Raw genomic sequence first — 20,878 nt, forward strand, 5'->3', positions numbered from 1 at the left:
TAAATGGATACAGGTGTAACTGACGTATTCTAAATGGATACAGGTGTAACTGACGTATTCTAAATGGATGCAGGTGTAACTGACAAATTCTAAATGGATACAGGTGTAACTGACGTATTCTAAATGGATACAGGTGTAAATTAGGTATTCTAAATGGATACAGGTGTAACTGACTTATTCTAAATGGATACAGGTGTAACTGACTTATTCTAAATGGATACAGGTGTAACTGAGGTATTCTAAATGGATACAGGTGTAACTGACGTATTCTAAATGGATACAGGTGTAACTGACTTATTCTAAATGGATACAGGTGTAACTGAGGTATTCTAAATGGATACAGGTGTAACTGACATATTGTAAATGGATACAGGTGTAACTGACTTATTCTAAATGGATACAGGTGTAACTGACTTATTCTAAATGGATACAGGTGTAACTGACTTATTCTAAATGGATACAGGTGTAAGAGGTATTCTAAATGGATACAGGTGTAACTGACGTATTGTAAATGGATACAGGTGTAACTGACTTATTCTAAATGGATACAGGTGTAACTGACTTATTCTAAATGGATACAGGTGTAACTGAGGTATTCTAAATGGATACAGGTGTATCTGACGTATTGTAAATGGATACAGGTGTAAATTAGGTATTCTAAATGGATACAGGTGTAACTGACGTATTCTAAATGGATACAGGTGTAACTGACGTATTCTAAATGGATACAGGTGTAACTGACGTATTCTAAATGGATACAGGTGTAACTGACGTATTCTAAATGGATACAGGTGTAACTGACGTATTCTAAATGGATACAGGTGTAACTGACGTATTCTAAATGGATACAGGTGTAACTGAGGTATTCTAAATGGATACAGGTGTATCTGAATTGTAAATGGATACAGGTGTAAATTAGGTATTCTAAATGGATACAGGTGTAACTGACGTATTCTAAATGGATACAGGTGTAACTGAGGTATTCTAAATGGATACAGGTGTAACTGAGGTATTCTAAATGGATACAGGTGTAACTGACGTATTCTAAATGGATACAGGTGTATCTGACTTATTCTAAATGGATACAGGTGTAACTGACGTATTGTAAATGGATACAGGTGTAACTGACGTATTGTAAATGGATACAGGTGTAACTGACGTATTCTAAATGGATACAGGTGTAACTGACGTATTCTAAATGGATACAGGTGTAATTGACGTATTCTAAATGGATACAGGTGTAACTGACGTATTCTAAATGGATACAGGTGTAACTGACGTATTCTAAATGGATACAGGTGTAACTGACGTATTCTAAATGGATACAGGTGTAACTGACGTATTCTAAATGGATACAGGTGTATCTGACGTATTGTAAATGGATACAGGTGTAAATTAGGTATTCTAAATGGATACAGGTGTAACTGACGTATTCTAAATGGATACAGGTGTATCTGACTTATTCTAAATGGATACAGGTGTAACTGACGTATTCTAAATGGATACAGGTGTAACTGACGTATTCTAAATGGATACAGGTGTAACTGACGTATTCTAAATGGATACAGGTGTATCTGACGTATTATAAATGGATACAGGTGTAACTGACGTATTCTAAATGGATACAGGTGTAACTGACGTATTCTAAATGGATACAGGTGTACCTGACGTATTCTAAATGGATACAGGTGTAACTGACGTATTCTAAATGGATACAGGTGTAACTGACGTATTCTAAATGGATACAGGTGTAACTGACGTATTCTAAATGGATACAGGTGTAACTGACGTATTCTAAATGGATACAGGTGTAACTGACGTATTCTAAATGGATACAGGTGTAACTGATGTATTCTAAATGGATACAGGTGTAACTGACGTATTCTAAATGGATACAGGTGTAACTGACGTATTCTAAATGGATACAGGTGTAACTGACGTATTCTAAATGGATACAGGTGTAACTGACGTATTCTAAATGGATGCAGGTGTAACTGACGTATTCTAAATGGATACAGGTGTAACTGACGTATTCTAAATGGATACAGGTGTAACTGACGTATTCTAAATGGATACAGGTGTATCTGACATATTGTAAATGGATACAGGTGTAACTGACTTATTGTAAATGGATACAGGTGTAACTGACGTATTCTAAATGGATACAGGTGTAAATTAGGTATTCTAACTGGATACAGGTGTAACTGACGTATTCTAAATGGATACAGGTGTATCTGACTTATTCTAAATGGATACAGGTGTAACTGACGTATTCTAAATGGATACAGGTGTAACTGACGTATTCTAAATGGATACAGGTGTAACTGACTTATTCTAAATGGATACAGGTGTAACTGAGGTATTCTAAATAGATACAGGTGTAACTGACGTATTCTAAATGGATACAGGTGTAACTGACGTATTCTAAATGGATACAGGTGTAACTGACGTATTCTAAATGGATACAGGTGTATCTGACGTATTATAAATGGATACAGGTGTAACTGACGTATTCTAAATGGATACAGGTGTAACTGACGTATTCTAAATGGATACAGGTGTAACTGACGTATTCTAAATGGATACAGGTGTAACTGACGTATTCTAAATGGATACAGGTGTAACTGACGTATTCTAAATGGATACAGGTGTAACTGACGTATTCTAAATGGATACAGGTGTAACTGACGTATTCTAAATGGATACAGGTGTAACTGACGTATTCTAAATGGATACAGGTGTAACTGACGTATTCTAAATGGATACAGGTGTAACTGACGTATTCTAAATGGATACAGGTGTAAATTAGGTATTCTAAATGGATACAGGTGTAACTGACTTATTCTAAATGGATACAGGTGTAACTGACTTATTCTAAATGGATACAGGTGTAACTGAGGTATTCTAAATGGATACAAGTGTAACTGACGTATTCTAAATGGATACAGGTGTAACTGACGTATTCTAAATGGATACAGGTGTAACTGACGTATTTTAAATGGATACAGGTGTAACTGACGTATTCTAAATGGATACAGGTGTAACTGACTTATTCTAGATGGATACAGGTGTAACTGACTTATTCTAAATGGATACAGGTGTAACTGAGGTATTCTAAATGGATACAGGTGTAACTGACGTATTCTAAATGGATACAGGTGTAACTGACGTATTCTAAATGGATACAGGTGTAACTGACGTATTCTAAATGGATACAGGTGTAACTGACGTATTCTAAATGGATACAGGTGTAACTGACTTATTCTAAATGGATACAGGTGTAAATTAGGTATTCTAAATGGATACAGGTGTAACTGACGTATTCTAAATGGATACAGGTGTATCTGACTGATTCTAAATGGATACAGGTGTAACTGGCGTATTCTAAATAGATACAGGTGTAACTGACGTATTCTAAATGGATACAGGTGTAACTGACGTATTCTAAATGGATACAGGTGTAAATTAGGTATTCTAAATGGATACAGGTGTAACTGACTTATTCTAAATGGATACAGGTGTAACTGAGGTATTCTAAATGGATACAGGTGTAACTGACGTATTCTAAATGGATACAGGTGTAACTGACGTATTCTAAATGGATACAGGTGTAACTGACGTATTCTAAATGGATACAGGTGTAACTGACGTATTCTAAATGGATACAGGTGTAACTGACTTATTCTAAATGGATACAGGTGTAAATTAGGTATTCTAAATGGATACAGGTGTAACTGACGTATTCTAAATGGATACAGGTGTATCTGACTGATTCTAAATGGATACAGGTGTAACTGGCGTATTCTAAATAGATACAGGTGTAACTGACATATTCTAAATGGATGCAGGTGTAACTGACGTATTCTAAATGGATACAGGTGTAACTGACGTATTCTAAATGGATACAGGTGTAAATTAGGTATTCTAAATGGATACAGGTGTAACTGACTTATTCTAAATGGATACAGGTGTAACTGAGGTATTCTAAATGGATACAGGTGTAACTGACGTATTCTAAATGGATACAGGTGTAACTGACGTATTCTAAATGGATACAGGTGTAACTGACGTATTCTAAATGGATACAGGTGTAACTGACGTATTCTAAATGGATACAGGTGTAAATTAGGTATTCTAAATGGATACAGGTGTAACTGACTTATTGTAAATGGATACAGGTGTAACTGACTTATTCTAAATGGATACAGGTGTAACTGAGGTATTCTAAATGGATACAGGTGTAACTGACGTATTCTAAATGGATACAGGTGTAACTGACGTATTTTAAATGGATACAGGTGTAACTAACGTATTCTAAATGGATACAGGTGTAACTGACGTATTCTAAATGGATACAGGTGTAACTGACGTATTCTAAATGGATACAGGTGTAACTGACGTATTCTAAATGGATGCAGGTGTAACTGACGTATTCTAAATGGATACAGGTGTAACTGACGTATTGTAAATGGATACAGGTGTAAATTAGGTATTCTAAATGGATACAGGTGTAACTGACTTATTCTAAATGGATAAAGGTGTAACTGACTTATTCTAAATGGATACAGGTGTAACTGAGGTATTGTAAATGGATACAGGTGTAACTGACGTATTCTAAATGGATACAGGTGTAACTGACGTATTTTAAATGGATACAGGTGTAACTGACGTATTCTAAATGGATACAGGTGTAACTGACGTATTCTAAATGGATACAGGTGTAACTGACGTATTCTAAATGGATACAGGTGTAACTGACGTATTCTAAATGGATGCAGGTGTAACTGACAAATTCTAAATGGATACAGGTGTAACTGACGTATTCTAAATGGATACAGGTGTAAATTAGGTATTCTAAATGGATACAGGTGTAACTGACTTATTCTAAATGGATACAGGTGTAACTGACTTATTCTAAATGGATACAGGTGTAACTGAGGTATTCTAAATGGATACAGGTGTAACTGACGTATTCTAAATGGATACAGGTGTAACTGACTTATTCTAAATGGATACAGGTGTAACTGAGGTATTCTAAATGGATACAGGTGTAACTGACATATTGTAAATGGATACAGGTGTAACTGACTTATTCTAAATGGATACAGGTGTAACTGACTTATTCTAAATGGATACAGGTGTAACTGACTTATTCTAAATGGATACAGGTGTAACTGAGGTATTCTAAATGGATACAGGTGTAACTGACGTATTGTAAATGGATACAGGTGTAACTGACTTATTCTAAATGGATACAGGTGTAACTGACTTATTCTAAATGGATACAGGTGTAACTGAGGTATTCTAAATGGATACAGGTGTATCTGACGTATTGTAAATGGATACAGGTGTAAATTAGGTATTCTAAATGGATACAGGTGTAACTGACGTATTCTAAATGGATACAGGTGTAACTGACGTATTCTAAATGGATACAGGTGTAACTGACGTATTCTAAATGGATACAGGTGTAACTGACGTATTCTAAATGGATACAGGTGTAACTGACGTATTCTAAATGGATACAGGTGTAACTGACGTATTCTAAATGGATACAGGTGTAACTGAGGTATTCTAAATGGATACAGGTGTATCTGACGTATTGTAAATGGATACAGGTGTAAATTAGGTATTCTAAATGGATACAGGTGTAACTGACGTATTCTAAATGGATACAGGTGTAACTGAGGTATTCTAAATGGATACAGGTGTAACTGAGGTATTCTAAATGGATACAGGTGTAACTGACGTATTCTAAATGGATACAGGTGTATCTGACTTATTCTAAATGGATACAGGTGTAACTGACGTATTGTAAATGGATACAGGTGTAACTGACGTATTGTAAATGGATACAGGTGTAACTGACGTATTCTAAATGGATACAGGTGTAACTGACGTATTCTAAATGGATACAGGTGTAATTGACGTATTCTAAATGGATACAGGTGTAACTGACGTATTCTAAATGGATACAGGTGTAACTGACGTATTCTAAATGGATACAGGTGTAACTGACGTATTCTAAATGGATACAGGTGTAACTGACGTATTCTAAATGGATACAGGTGTATCTGACGTATTGTAAATGGATACAGGTGTAAATTAGGTATTCTAAATGGATACAGGTAACTGATTCTAAATGGATACAGGTGTATCTGACTTATTCTAAATGGATACAGGTGTAACTGACGTATTCTAAATGGATACAGGTGTAACTGACGTATTCTAAATGGATACAGGTGTAACTGACGTATTCTAAATGGATACAGGTGTATCTGACGTATTATAAATGGATACAGGTGTAACTGACGTATTCTAAATGGATACAGGTGTAACTGACGTATTCTAAATGGATACAGGTGTACCTGACGTATTCTAAATGGATACAGGTGTAACTGACGTATTCTAAATGGATACAGGTTGACTTCTAAATGGATACAGGTGTAACTGACGTATTCTAAATGGATACAGGTGTAACTGACGTATTCTAAATGGATACAGGTGTAACTGACGTATTCTAAATGGATACAGGTGTAACTGACGTATTCTAAATGGATGCAGGTGTAACTGACGTATTCTAAATGGATACAGGTGTAACTGACGTATTCTAAATGGATACAGGTGTAACTGACGTATTCCAAATGGATACAGGTGTAACTGACGTATTCTAAATGGATACAGGTGTAACTGGTGTGTCCTTGACTTGTGCGGCCAGTCTTCCTTGCACACGTCCATATATCTATAGGACTAACTCTGTCGGGAGAACATTTGGCCATCAGAATTCTCTCGATTTTCCTGTCTCTTACTTCTCTTTTTATCTATCTCCCGCTCTCCTTTTCTCTCTCTTGATCTCCCCCTTCCCTGCTCCCTCTACACCAGGGGAGAACGACTGGTCCCTCTACACCAGGGGAGAACGACTGGTCCCTCTCGTTGAAGACACGAAGTTCAAGGCCAACCGCCGTACTGCAGGAATTGTTTGCAGAAAATAGGATCCCCATTATAATGAAGGGGAAATGGCGATCTTTGTGGTCAATCTTCATGTAAATAAATACACATTTGAAGGAAATCATGGTACCAATATTACTTCTATAACACCAGATGTATGTCCTTGAAGAGATTATTTTTAAATCACACAGAAGAAATTATAAGGATAATTTAGTAGCTAATATCATCCTGCAGTACCCCAGTCAGTCTTCAATTTGAGGAGCAGCACTGAGCTACCCTCTAAGGTCACTTGATCGAGTAGCTCAAACTTTGCATGTGAGGTCTACATAAATCTCCCACGAGACGCCATTTTACCAACTTCCTGGGCTGCGTTCCAAACACTTAACAGACACACCCTCTCAAATTAAGTGGACACTTCTGATGACGTATCATGATATCTGACGAGTTTACACTTGCAGGGCAAGGGGCGAGGGAGGAAGGAAGGAATTTTAAATGGACTATTTGCCCGGATATTCGTCCTCGTTTATCCCACGACGATTGTGTTTTCAGCCACTGGTAACTTGTGGGTGCTTTATATGCGCTACAGTCAATTATGATTGCATGTCTACTTGTATTAAATATATAATTATTCATATACGCATACTGTATGATAGCTAGCAAATTGATTAGCTAACTAACGTTAACCTGCCTAACTGGAACTTCTGAAGTAGGATTTATTTTAATTTTTACAATTTCCATAAGCTAACCAAACAAAAACATAATTACTGAAAACGAGGGCTGAGGGGCTTACGTTGCAAACTTCCCTTGCTTGGCTAATCATTTGGACCAACGACAAATATGGCCGCAGGGATTCCCCCAAGGGCATAAGATGAGGATAAATGAATAAGGGTGTGTCTTTTATGAGTTTGAAACGCAGCCCTGGGTTTCAAATGCGCTATTGAGTCTTCAGATAGGAATGAATGGTGTCACGTGATAAATGTAGTCTTTGCGCTGTACCCACCTAGGTATACCTAGACTCACAGAGTAAGACCAAAGTGACTTGCTCTCCTCCCTCTCTCCATTAGCGATCCCCTGACTTTTACTATCGCCATGTATCTTCATCTCACTCTGTCGTTTCTCTGTCTCGGTCTGGGTGACCCACACTCATTGAGAAGAGTCTAACGCAGCTCTGTATTAACTCATTTCCCTCTGCCTCAGAGAAAACTATAGCACTTACTATAGAATTATGTTGTAAACTGTACAACACTAGACTCCACACTGTAGTATCCCTCGTTCATGTGTTGTACTACAGTATACTATAGACCACAAAAACACTACAGTAATCACTATAGTATATACCGCAGTATTTAATTTGCATATACCCTGGCCATTCCCCTCCCCAATAACCCAATTTGTGTCACCTATAAGTGACTGGAGGCTGCTATAACAGCCAGTCTCCAGTCTTCTGGGAAGGCTTTCCACTAGATGTTCGAACATTCCTGCGGGGACTTGCTTCCATTCAGCCATTAGAACATTCATGAGGTCGGGAACTAATGGATGATTAGGCCTGGCTCGCAGTTGGCTTACCAATTCATCCCAAAGGTGTTCGATGGGTTTGAGGTCAGGGCTCTGTGCAGGCCAGTCAAGTTCTTCCACACTGATCTCAACAAATCATTTCTGTATGGACCTCGCTTTGGCCACAGGGGCATTGTCATTCTGAACGATGGAAACACAAAAAACATCAACCACAACCACACATCCCACCAGTATCCTGAAAAACAAGTTTCCATCCCCTACTTTCTATTTTTAATAAAGTTATTCACCCCCTCCCCAACCATACCCTAAACTGGGTTTGTATCCTATTCCCAACCCTACCTCTTAAACCTAACCCCATCTCCTCTGTTTTATCCTCTTTACATTTTTTTATTCATTTGTTTTTTTAAATCAAGTCGAGGAAGACAAAAGGTGAACTTCACCACCCCTCCCCCTTGTAAATTGTCAAACCTGATCTTCAACCAGACAGCTACACTGAGAAGAGGGATAGAAGGCATGATACCCTGAGATGTCCCTACCAGTCCCAAAGTTTGTTGTGTATATCTCCAGGTTATAGAAAAGAGCAGCTCTTAACTATCTGTACAGACTCCAGTCCTAAATACCTACAGGCTATGGAATATTTGCTCTTTTAGTATTTGTCCAGTAGGTTTCCTCAAGGAGAAAGACCACATGTATATTACAAAAATAACTAAACAAAAACACAAGAGTAAATACTACAATCATGTCCGCAACACTACATTGAATACAGCAAAAACACTAGTGTATACTATCGTATTTATACCGTAGTGTACTATACTATTTTTTCATGTGAGGGGAGAGAGCAATAGAGACGATTGACACGCAAACCTAAGTATTCTCAGTACTGGATAATCTCCTTTTGCATCTGAGGGGAGGGGGGCACAGAGAGAGGCGGCGTCTCACCCTGTCCCCTTATCTCACCCCGTCTCTGGCGCAAATCCCAGTCCGCTAAAAAGCAGTTTACAGACCAGACAGAAAAAGCAGAGGGAACGAGAAAGGAATGGACTAGAGAGATAAGTGCAGTAGAGTAATGAGCAGAAAAGGCTGAATAGACAGAAAGGGCACTCCAGGCCAGAGAGAAAAGCTAACTGTATACGAAACATGTAAAGCAGAGAAGGCAAACTCTATAGGCTAAATTTATGAGATGTCTGGCTCAAGAGATGTGAAGGGGTGAATTGTTAGACTGCGCAGCAGTAATGCTTGTTAATGTACTTTTAAATTATTAGAATGCTTGGGCAGAAATAACTATATAAGTCAAATGCAGGGGCTATGCAGACAGACCTGTCACCAGAGGAAGACTGATAAATGGAAGTGTCCAGTTAAACCGTCATAGCTGCCTCAATATTTAATTAACCACTCACATATAGAATTAATCAGAAGTCCACCTAGGTTTGTAACCAGAGAAGGGGGAAGGATGGAAGCATTGCCTGGAGCAACCTGAGGCAGTAGTTATTTTTACCTTCAGTAGAAATTGGTCACAGAACCCATGATGATTTAACTTGAAATGAAGGTTGAGGGAAAAAAAATAAAAAATTCTCCCCTGGTTGCTGTGGATACTAACTCAATGCAGCTCAGCAGATTAGTTTTGAGAGAGCCTGTGGTAGCTGGGAAAGGGATAATGTAGAAATGCAATCTACAGTGAGATTATAATCCAGCCCTCCCCTTTGTTGCTTTTGGGCTGGTTGAACCCAGTGAAGTGCTAAAATTGAGTATACATCTGAAGCCAGATGTACCGATGGGATTAGAGTTTTAGAAAACCCAGACTGACAAGAGCTGTGTTGGCTAGGCCCGTAGAGAGAATTGCTAGAGGACATAACCTATTCACTTATAGCATGAGTGCCAGTGGTTGTGCCATAATGCCAAACAGTTTGGTTTGACAATGACAGTTGTCAAGGGCAAACAGATCTGGGCCCAGGCTACTATTTACAGCAGTCAAAACGGTTTTGATTGTAAAAAGCTTGGATTTTGATTGCTATAAATAGCCTGGTCCCAGATCTGTGTGCCCTTGACAACTGTCATTGTCAAACCAAAGAAGCATTTTAAGACTAGGTAGAAACCACATATCTGTGATCAACTCACATTACCCCAATCGGTAGGGGGATTAGGGGGTTGAAGAAATACCAGACCCTATATGGTTAGTAGGAACTAGCAGGATCAGTGGGTCCCCCAGGGGATGGTTGAGCTAACCTAGGCTAATGCGATTAGCATGAGGTTGTAAGTAACAAGAACATTTCCCAGGACATATCTGATATTGGCAGAAAGATTAACAAGAAGTTTAAGCTAACTGCACGGTACAATTTACAGTAGCTATTACAGTGAAATAACACCATGCTATTGTTTTAGAGTGCACAATTTTGAACATGAAGTTATTAATAAACAAATTAGGCACATTTGGGCAGTCTTCATACATTTTGAACAGAAATGCAATATTTCTTCGGATCAGTTTAAAATTTGGCACACTTGCCATCTAGTGGCCAAAATCAAAATTGCACCTGGCCTGGACTAATGTTATGGCCTCTTGCATCAGACAATAAAAATAAAGTACTTTCTTTTATCAGATCTAACGCGTTATATTCTCCTACATTAATTTCACATTTCCACAAACGTAAGCGTTTCCTTTCAAATGGTATCAAGAATATGCATATCCTTGCTTCAATGCCTGTGCTATAGGCAGTTAGATTTGGGTGTGTCGTTTTAAGCAAAAAAATTGAAAAGGGCAGATCCTTATTAAAACATGCACCAAGTGTCTAAATACATTGGTAAATTAATCTGGAAAAAAGTTTCCCTTAAAAACAAGAGTATGTTAAGAGGCATATATTATTTTTCAGGGACACAGATCAACCCCAATACTGGAATAAAAATGTGTTCAAACAAGATTCTCCATTGCAAGTAATTTGTCAAACTGGTCCATCTATGCCCAGGAAAACTGCAAATGAAATAGCACTGAGAAAGTTCTGATTATTTTATAGTCATGGGCCCCACCTTGTGGTAGCAGATAGAAAATACATATTGTAAATCAGAATCAAATTATTTATTTATTGGGGTTCAAGAATAAAAAGTTGAAGTGGTGAACATGACCACAGAACATATATACAGACATATCTACAAACTGGAATGAGCATTTGCTTTCCAGACAGAAGAGGGAACAGGGGGAGCATGGAGTTCTGTTGATCTTCCTCACAGACAGCTGGCCAGGTAAGATTAGCAACTAAAAAGTCAGTCAAACTGCTGATAAACTAACGTATCCAAATAAAACACAATAGCGATGCGATGCGATGATGCAGACAAAGTCAGCCAGCCATCTCTTTCCCACCCGCCAACAAGATCCTCCTCCCACCCACAGGAAGGAACATGAACACCCCCCCATTGGAAATTTGGACCAGGGAGGTTTAGGAAGCCTCCTCGACAATCTTGGGCGCCAGGTAGTACTTGACATGGCCCATGTCAGCTATCTTGTACTCCACCACTGTCAAAGAAAAGATCAGTCAGACATCAGAAAACAATGTACAGTACCTTATAGGCTGTGTGTATGGGGTAGAGGTTAGGGGGCAGGAGCAGGTTACCTACCTAGGGGGATGTCTGCAGACATGCTGAGGATGACTGTCTTGGAGAGGGGTGTGGCCTTGGTGAAGAAGTTGAGGTAGTTGAGAGCAAAAATCAGCTGGACTGGCTCGTTCATCTCAATACTCACCTAAGAGGAAGGAATGGGAGAAAATATTTAATTCAACATCAAAGCTTCCAGTGATCCCAGACAAAACTGCAAATCTGTTGTCCAAGGGAACAACCTTTACCGAGCTGATGGCCATTCTGGCTGACATGTTCATTGTCCATCTGATATGCAGTTTCTCACACTTCACCCCAGGGATCAAATTATATAGGGAATAATTTGGGATACAGACCCAGGTCTCCTCCCCATACGTACCGCTTCCTCCTCCTTGTCCACGTTGCTGGTTTGGGACAGCTTGACGTTGCCAGTGCCCAGCTCTCCCGTGGCCGAGAACTTAACGCCATCCTTGGCGCAAGAGATCATGACGGCGTCACCAATCTGAGACAGGTCACGGCAGATACGGGCAAACTCCCCCGATGGCATCTTGACCACACAGCTGTACTCCTGCTCCTAGAGGGTAAGAGAGGGGTGAGAATGTGACAACCAACATGGCATGGTCTGGTGACAAGTGGCAAACGCTACTGCCACAAGTATGGTTCAAATAGCACACTCTAAAGAGAAGTTTAGAACTTTTACTTAATGGAATATTGGGAGAACACTTACTGGGATTCCCAACTGTTCTACATCGAGATCCATCAACTTCATCTCATAGTCCGACACTTTCTCCTGGTCTAAGAGAAGAACAGGTTAACACTGACATCTAATTAAACATTTAATACATGACCAAGCATATATGATAGCAGTGGTTTACCATGGGTCCTGGGAATTCAAGTCGTCCTACTACAGTTTAAACTCTATCATTCCAGCTGCAAAATGAAATATCCCTACTGTAAAAGTATAGATATTGCTTGATGGATAAAGGTACTCACTGAGTGTCTCGAAGACTAGGGCAAGTGTGTCTGCGTTGTCCTCTGCTCTGAGAGTGATGATGTCCTCATTCCCAGCACACTTCAGGATCTTTGACATACTAGGAGGGAGAGTGGTAGACCAGTCATAATTTCTGTTGATAATGGGATATGTAGATAGGGCGAGTCGGTCAAGGATCGATTCGGACAAGGTGGTAAATTGTATGACAAGCGACAGTTTATTCAGAGTAAAGATATCTGGTACAACGTATACGGGCTCATTCATTTGGCTCACAAGGAACCAGCAGAAAGAAGCCCCGATAACAGATTGCAAGCATGTTATGTACAGTACAGAAAGTGGGTTGAGTCTGGAAGTCCCGGTCTTTTGGTTGGCCACAGTTGAGGTGTTGTCTTCTTGGATTGGTCCTGTTGAGCCGTCCGTCGTTCCTCCGGGTCTCGTCGGGCCGTTCTCAGTCACACAATGTTCGGCTAGGAAGGAGATTGTGTGTGTGTGCTTGTGTCTGCAAGTCAAGGCTGTGTCTCTTCCTCCCAATGTGTGGGTGTATGTCTTATCTGTGTGTCCTCGGCAGTTAGTGTGTGTATGTGTGTGTGTGGGTGTGGAAGCTATCCTGTATGGGACCTAACATGTTTCACTGTGAAAATACGTTGTCTCAGTTATAGCAATGTAATAGCAGTAAGCTGGTCATTTGCATAAGAAATAGCACTTCCTTACAAATCCCTCTCTTCACGTCTCCCCAGAGACGTGACACAACCTAACTAGATCCAGACACAAAAATAAAACTTTTCCCAGAAGGAAAAGTTTTGTGATTCCCTCTCTATAGTCCAGATACATTACTCCAAGCAAAAACAAAAACATAACCCAAAAAGGAAAACAGCCTAAACTAGGTAAGTCTATACGGAATGGCCCACAAAGGCCGCAATGCCCCCTTTTCCCATCTCAGAAGAGGCACGACATACAATGGAGAAGCTTAATCAATAAAAGCAACTGGATCCCCCTCTTCATACTCGGGTTCCCCATCCCCTAAAAGGGGAAATATCTGGGAAGGGCTTGCTGGGTCAATGGCCTTAGATATAACTCTAGTAGTGAGTGAGCGAATACATGGAATGCAGCAGCAGCCGCACAACACTAAAATGGCTGCAAAAACTGAAAGATGGGTCCCTGCTCCTGGCGCATCTGTTGATGTAACTTGCTTATGAAGAACATCCAGGCTCTCATGCCCCATACCGTTATCTCGCACCTGGCTCCTGTTATCTAACAAAATACCGCTTGTTCTCGCAACACCCCGCTCTGAATGTTCCCCCCTCCCAACTCATTTGAACAGTTCGTCTTCATGCTACTCTGTATTTTTCCATCATGAGAAAGGCCCATGGCCCTGATACTTTTGACAATGTTTCAAATCAGCTAGGTTGCATAACACATACATACATCCACACAAGGCAACAGCAGATAATATGCAATCATATATATGGTAATGGCTATAATGTAAAATACAGGATCCAACAATCCCACTTTTTCACACCCCCAAGGGTGTGAACAAAAATTCAGCAATGAATCATATAACAGTTACAAAGTTTCAAATACCTTCATGTCCTCCATTCGATCCCACTATGTACTAGATTGGCTACCAGCCACCTAGGAACTTACAACCCTCATGTCAAAAGAGAACAACAGCTCATTCAAAAACAGAACAAAAGAAAATGGTGTGAAATTTAAGTCCCCCTTTTGACACCCGCTAGGGTGTCACTCATTATCCTTTATTTCAGCAGTCCCCAACATAGTAATATGTTAATAGCATTTCATGAAAATAATAAAAAGTTTATTATTAATAAAACAGAAAAACAGAAAAGAAAAATCAACCAAGAAAAATAGAAAAAATGGACAAGTGATATATGCTTTTGTTTCCCCCTTTTGTCACCCACAAGGGTGTCACTTATCAAAAACAGGATAAAACTTTATTGTTTATTGACATGCAAGATATAGGATACAACTTTGGTCATGGAAAACAGTAAAGCATTATTATAAACCATCTGGTCCTCTCAGCTACTCCTATCCTGTACCAGGTGGGCTCCTTGCCACCCAGGGACTCTAAACCTTCACAACAGGGAGAACAAAGATACTGGAAAGAAAACCTATCATAAAAATGTATAACAAGGAACTGTGGTGGTGTAAAATTTATTCTACTACCTCACCCACAGCATACCATGTGTCATCCTCAGTCAGTCCCATCCTCCCCTGAAAGCATGCTTCAGTATCAGCATCTCCAACTGGAGCATCAAGCAAAGGCATCATGCCTGAAGCCTTCACCACATCTGTAACAGACTTCTTAAAACACGGTATGATGCAAGCAGCACAATCACATCAATAACAAATAATACAAGAATTAGGGTCAGAAATCCAGTAACCACCATACCCAGTGTACTTACCTAACCAGGCTCGCTACTAAGAGAACAGTCAGACTCCTCCACCCCCCGCCATGGTCCTCATCTCAGCAGATAGTGCATCAAGCCCATTAAGGGCCTTAGATATACTATCATCTGGACTGGTATTATTAGGAATATACGTGCAACATTGTTTACCGAACATCTTGCAGACGCGCCCCTGACTGGCAAGAAGCATATCCAAAGCAAGTCTATTCTGTCTGGAAACCCTAGATGTGGCCCCAAGCTGTTCAGACATACCAGTGAGTGCATCACGGGAGTAATTCACAAAACGCTGTTGATTATAGTAGATATAATTAATCCATGCAGTCGGTCTAGCATCCACTATGGCTGGACCCATAATAGGTAGTAAGTGCCAGAGTCCATCATTCCTACCCAAGGCCTGAAACTCATGAGGAACCCCCGCTGGCACTCCCAACAGGTTAGTGTGTATGTCAACTACATCCTCTGTCCATGGAGTACTACGTCTATGTCTCCCATGGGATGGAATGTTTTCAGGTCCCCTGGATACAGAACCCAACAGCTGTTCAGCAGTAACATCAACAATGGTCAGTGGAATTATCAAACTGGTCAGACCACACGTACCTTGCCATTCTCCTCTAAGAATGGGTCTCAGCACTCTTTTGGCTCCACACATCCACCACACATCAGCCAGACCACTAGTTTGGTTTAGGCCTGTAACTGGCCAAGTGGAATTAATGGTTATGTTACTACTGCAATCAGCTTCAGGCAATCTCCCATAATCAATGCCATTACCTGTACCCGTGATGCTACTGTAATTGCCCCCATATGCCTCAACACCCCAAGAGGCCCGATGAGGAGGTACTGCAGGAAACACAAGGCTCAAAGAGGAACAGAGGGTTGAATTGGGCTTAACCTGGTAAAAACTTCTCAGAATACACAACCACCCCTCTCCTTCTCCTACAGCAAATGGGTGTGTAGCCAGAACAGGTCTAGCATTACAAATAATGCAGTCCTTTCTTCTCAGGGTTTTAGCTGTATACCTCATATAGGACAGCCACAAATTGTCACCACCATCAAAACCAGTCTCAGTGCCTAATTGATCAAATAGCTGAATAGTCTCTAACATTAATTACTTGAATGGTATTTTTAACACAGTGGTGGTAGGTGGCAGGTTCGGTCCAGGGGTGGTAGAGGAGTGTGTCTGGCTCTGGTTCGTCTGGGACCTCTGGTTTTGGCAGCACCTTAATAGAAAACACACCCATCATGTCTGTCCTCGTCCTTTGTAGTCCGAGGGTGTAAGTGCCTGCATCAGAGAGCTTAATAGTTTTGATGGTTAGTAGGATTTAATCACCTTTACAAAGTTCAACAGTGCTCCCAGGTTTTCCCATATCGTGGAAAACCTATCCACCTTTGTGGGATCCCCTATGCTATAAGGATACCCTCTTCTCCAATCCTAGAACTGTCCGAAGTCGGTTATCATGTAATCTCTACTCTAACTTCCTGTCTACCCAGATCTAGGGATCTCTTATGCTTATTTTGGAACAAAATCCTCATCGTCTAAACCATGGGTCAAATTACCACTCTCCGCATACTCAAGTAGGACGTGCTGTATCAGGAATATGTCACCCACGATAAGACAGCTCAGACGAACAGCTTCCATTTGAAGCCCCACCCTTTCCCCAAGAACACATCACTTAGCAAGAGCCAGACACATCTTCACTTCTATGAACAAAAACAGGGGTGACAGGACAGGGAGGGTTACTTCATTCGAGAGATGGCCCCCGGAATTCTATTAATTCCAGTTCTCCTCCCGAACACTGTTTATTGTTCGACAGTGATAACGTGTCTTACCCTCCCGCCGTGCGATATGAATCTGGGTAGCTCTTTCAGCTAGCTGTCACCATGAGTCTTTGGTATGGTCCCCAAGCCTCTGGGACTGGATTGAGTGACTTCACCTGTAGTTCACCTGTAATGCATAAAATCCTGGACATACAGGCTTGGTTAACAAACAATTTCTCATATGTTTTATCTGATTATATCTTTAACTTCTATGCCCATTTGTTAGCTACATTTTTTTTTGTAATGATTAGTTTCTTATCCAATAGGCCCCATCCTATCTTAGACCACAATTTACCCATCCCCCTTTTGATACCTGGCTCTGCCCAGGTAACAACCTTACCTACTCTAAATAATGACTTAGGTAAGATTAGTATATTATCCTTCTGTTCTGACATTATCATGTAGGAGCACCCCTTTCATTTTCCACATGTCCAATTCTCCCTTTTGTCTCCATTCAGTAACTGTTATCTTTGCCTGTCCTGGCTCCCCTTCTTTCTTATCCTCTCTGCTCTCCAACCTTCAAGGTCTCTGCAGTGCGGGGGGAGGGCTCTTCTGTCTGCCTTTTCCCCTATCTGTCTGTCTGGGAACGTGGAAATCCCCTTAACCCAAATGTTTACTACAAAAACAAAACCTAATAATTATGATAATCCCCTCAAACTCAAATAATTTGTCTCGATGTTTCATGTTTTATTCGTGTTTCTCCAAATTGTCTCCCCAAAATACTTCTTAAATACCCAGCCATTAGACACACACACACAACTGTGATAAACGTGCACTGTCCCTTTAACCTAAAAACCTCAGCCTGCAATCCCCTCTGCGGGCCTTTCATTGTTCCCCATAATGAAAACAGATTCTAATGTTAGTATACCTTAACCTCCTGTTTAATTTCAGTGGTCAATCAAACCAAAATCAATAACCGGGAAGTACTTGTGTAAATTAATTAAAAGAACAAAATAAATCTACCTTATTTCTCAGCACTTGGTTAGAACACCACTCCCGACCACACCCGTCGCCCCGTATCTAGTGTATATCTTATCTATTACTCAGTGGCTCAATTAATGTTTAACGTAAGTATGTTCAGATGGATGTTGATTATGTAATTCTACAATATTAGTATAGTTCAAACCTCATAATATAAATCTACACACAGAATTTTACGTTAATAGAGTTTAACACCTTTTCCAACAGTCATGCACACCCCCTCAATATTCTATGATATAACTCTCATCAGCAAGCCTGCGACTTTTTCAACATTCTCAACGGTACCAGCTCCAACTGAAATACCTAATGTACCACACTCGCTTGGTCCCCGACCTCATTCATACCGATATTAGTCCCCGACTGAATATCAAGCGTATTTCATGCACACGATTTGAGTCTCACAAATCTTCATTTACGCCAGTAAGCTTCAATTTACACCATACACACACAAATCTTCATTCTCCCCAGCAAGCAGACCAGTAGGAGATGCAATGGCCCCACCTTCTGTCCATTCTCTGTACAGCTTCTCACCCCGTCTCTTCCACTCCTTACCCTCTCTGCCTTCATTCAATTCTAGAGTGGACTTCAGCGTTCTCAACACCTTTTCTATTTCCAACGACATTTTATGTACACTACAATACTGTCAACAACCTATGCCTTTACTAAAACCCAAGTGGTACCCTTTCCCTACGGCTAAATCGGCCCCCAATTAGGTCTAAAGTAAGAACTCAATTATGCACTGTGGGTCCCCTAGGGTATTAAGAAGTCTAGTGTCCCCCGGATTATCACCTTTACTTCACTACCCAATGTACTTCACACACACCTATGCTTTGTTAGGACCTTAGAGAGACCCTTTCCCGAAGGCTAAATCGGCCTCAAGTCCGAGTAATCAATTTAAATATCCGTCATTCACACTTGGCCCTGCCTAGTACATCACGTTCGCATCATATGGCTTTCTATTCGCACTTTGGTGATCACTCGTTACCCACCACTCATACATGTAGTCCCAGACTATCCAGTCACACTTTTATAATCAACTAGAATGAATCATACATGTAGTCCCAGACTATCCATTCAAGCTTTGGTGGTCACCCGTTACCCACCATTCATACACGTAGTAAGTGTTCTCTGTTACCACCTACCAGCCAGGCATACTAGTACATCCCATACACAATGCACCATTAAGTATGGTTGATCAATAATAAAATTGCAGTTTCCAATGGAGATATTACTTTCTCAACTATTTTCCAATCTCACACATCATAATAGTTTAAATTTAGTAACTTACATCAAACAGGTGTCTCACAAAACTAAATTTGGATAACTGCAATGTGCAGAACTTTAGTTTTTCACAACAGGTGTCTGCTTACCCTTTTTAGTTGACCGGTCAGGATTTGTGAGACACACCGTCCGACGACAGTACTGGCCAATCGGCTGGCACACCAATGTCCAGCGATGTCCTTTCACCAGATCACGTCGGGGTCACCATTTGTCATGTATTGTATGTTTTAGTAAATATATATGTATATTTTGACCAATTGAAATATATATATTCAGTGTCTCTTCGATAGCCCAAGTTCCTATTTTTAGTTCAGCTTCTGCCCTTTCTCTCTGTTTAGTCCCTTCTTTCTTAAATAAGTGATTTTTGTTCTTTTCTGCCTCTTTATCTCTAGCTTCCTGCAACGTCTCTCTTAACCCACATTCCATTGTTTTCAACTGGGCCATCTTTTTATTTTGATAGAGGTTAGGTTATCCAGTTTAGCCTTCTGGCCTACTCTACGTGACATATGGTGGCAGTGGTGGGATGGCGTACCGCAAATCAGTGAATTCCAACAAGAGAGGTAAAGGAATGCGTACAGGATTGCGTTCTCAGCAACAGCATCAACTGTCAGAAAAAGTACCTGAAGTTGAACCGGGGTAGAATACCATGGAATCGTCTGGTGAAGAAGAGGTCAAGTATGAGAAACTAGGAGCCCGACCGCGGGGCCAAAGACAACCAGAACTGGGTGAGCTGCTGACTGAAGGAGCAGTTGGGGGACCAGAATCACACCCAACCATGGTAACCCTTTTTCAGCAACTTTTCACCTGCCTTGAGAAGAGGGACGAAGACCTCAAGCAGGAGTTACGTGGCCTACGCCAATCTATCCTCACAGCTCCCCACCAGGTGGAACTCGTCAGTGAGAGCCCAAGATTGGGTCTTCCAACACCAGGACGACAAAGGCTCGATGCAGCAGGGACTTCAACTCCACAGCAGGCACCCCAAGCAGTAATGAGGCCAGCACCAGGAGACCAGTCCAGCAGTGTTAACGTCCATCTTCCAGCATTCCTGAGGAAGGAGCCAAAGATGCCCTCATACCAGCAGGGGGAGGACATTGAAAACTACCTGCTGAGGTTTGAGCGCATGGCTAAGACGTGGCAGTGGCCTGAGATAGAGTGGGCCTGCAGGCTTGTCCCATTGCTGACGGGCAAGGCCTTAGAGGCTTACACAGCAATGGATGAGGGGCTGTCCAATGTCTACAAGGGCTTGAAGGAAGCGCTGCTGGTGAAGTTTGACATCTCACCGGAAACCTACCGTCACCGCTTCAGAGCTGCATCAACGCCATCGGGTGAGTCGCCGACAGAG

At 40.8% G+C, this 20,878-nt stretch overlaps 1 protein-coding gene and 1 non-coding gene across 2 annotated transcripts; one reads left to right on the top strand and one right to left on the bottom strand.

Moving 5' to 3' along the window:
• Nucleotides 1-9,095: 9,095 nt before the first annotated feature.
• On the top strand, nucleotides 9,096-9,151 carry LOC118371723 (U7 small nuclear RNA). Its single transcript, XR_004823062.1, has one exon. It is a non-coding gene; the product is annotated as a U7 small nuclear RNA (small nuclear RNA).
• A 2,364-nt stretch (nucleotides 9,152-11,515) lies between these two features.
• LOC118371716 (proliferating cell nuclear antigen-like) lies at nucleotides 11,516-13,297 on the bottom strand. The gene is made up of 5 exons (XM_035757288.2): nucleotides 13,036-13,297; nucleotides 12,770-12,837; nucleotides 12,422-12,616; nucleotides 12,067-12,190; nucleotides 11,516-11,965 (listed from the first exon to the last, which is right to left on the bottom strand). Exons 1-5 carry the CDS (start codon nucleotides 13,295-13,297, stop codon nucleotides 11,889-11,891), a joined length of 726 nt encoding a protein of 241 aa, XP_035613181.2. The 3' UTR covers nucleotides 11,516-11,888.
• Nucleotides 13,298-20,878: the final 7,581 nt, after the last annotated feature.

The sequence above is a fragment of the Oncorhynchus keta genome, chromosome 25, assembly GCF_023373465.1.
Source record: "Oncorhynchus keta strain PuntledgeMale-10-30-2019 chromosome 25, Oket_V2, whole genome shotgun sequence".
Classification (NCBI taxonomy): Eukaryota; Metazoa; Chordata; class Actinopteri; order Salmoniformes; family Salmonidae; genus Oncorhynchus; species Oncorhynchus keta.

What these genes read in the sequence shown, in the direction of transcription:
- LOC118371716 (XM_035757288.2), bottom strand. Translation starts at nt 13,297, where the DNA reads ATGAATGAGCCCGTATACGTTGTACCAGATATCTTTACTCTGAATAAA. An exon ending in TAGAACAGTTGGGAATCCCA is followed by an intron (nt 12,617 to 12,769) that starts GTAAGTGTTCTC and finishes CTTACCCTCTAG; the next exon opens with GAGCAGGAGTACAGCTGTGT. An exon ending in TGGACAAGGAGGAGGAAGCG is followed by an intron (nt 12,191 to 12,421) that starts GTACGTATGGGG and finishes CCTTCCTCTTAG; the next exon opens with GTGAGTATTGAGATGAACGA.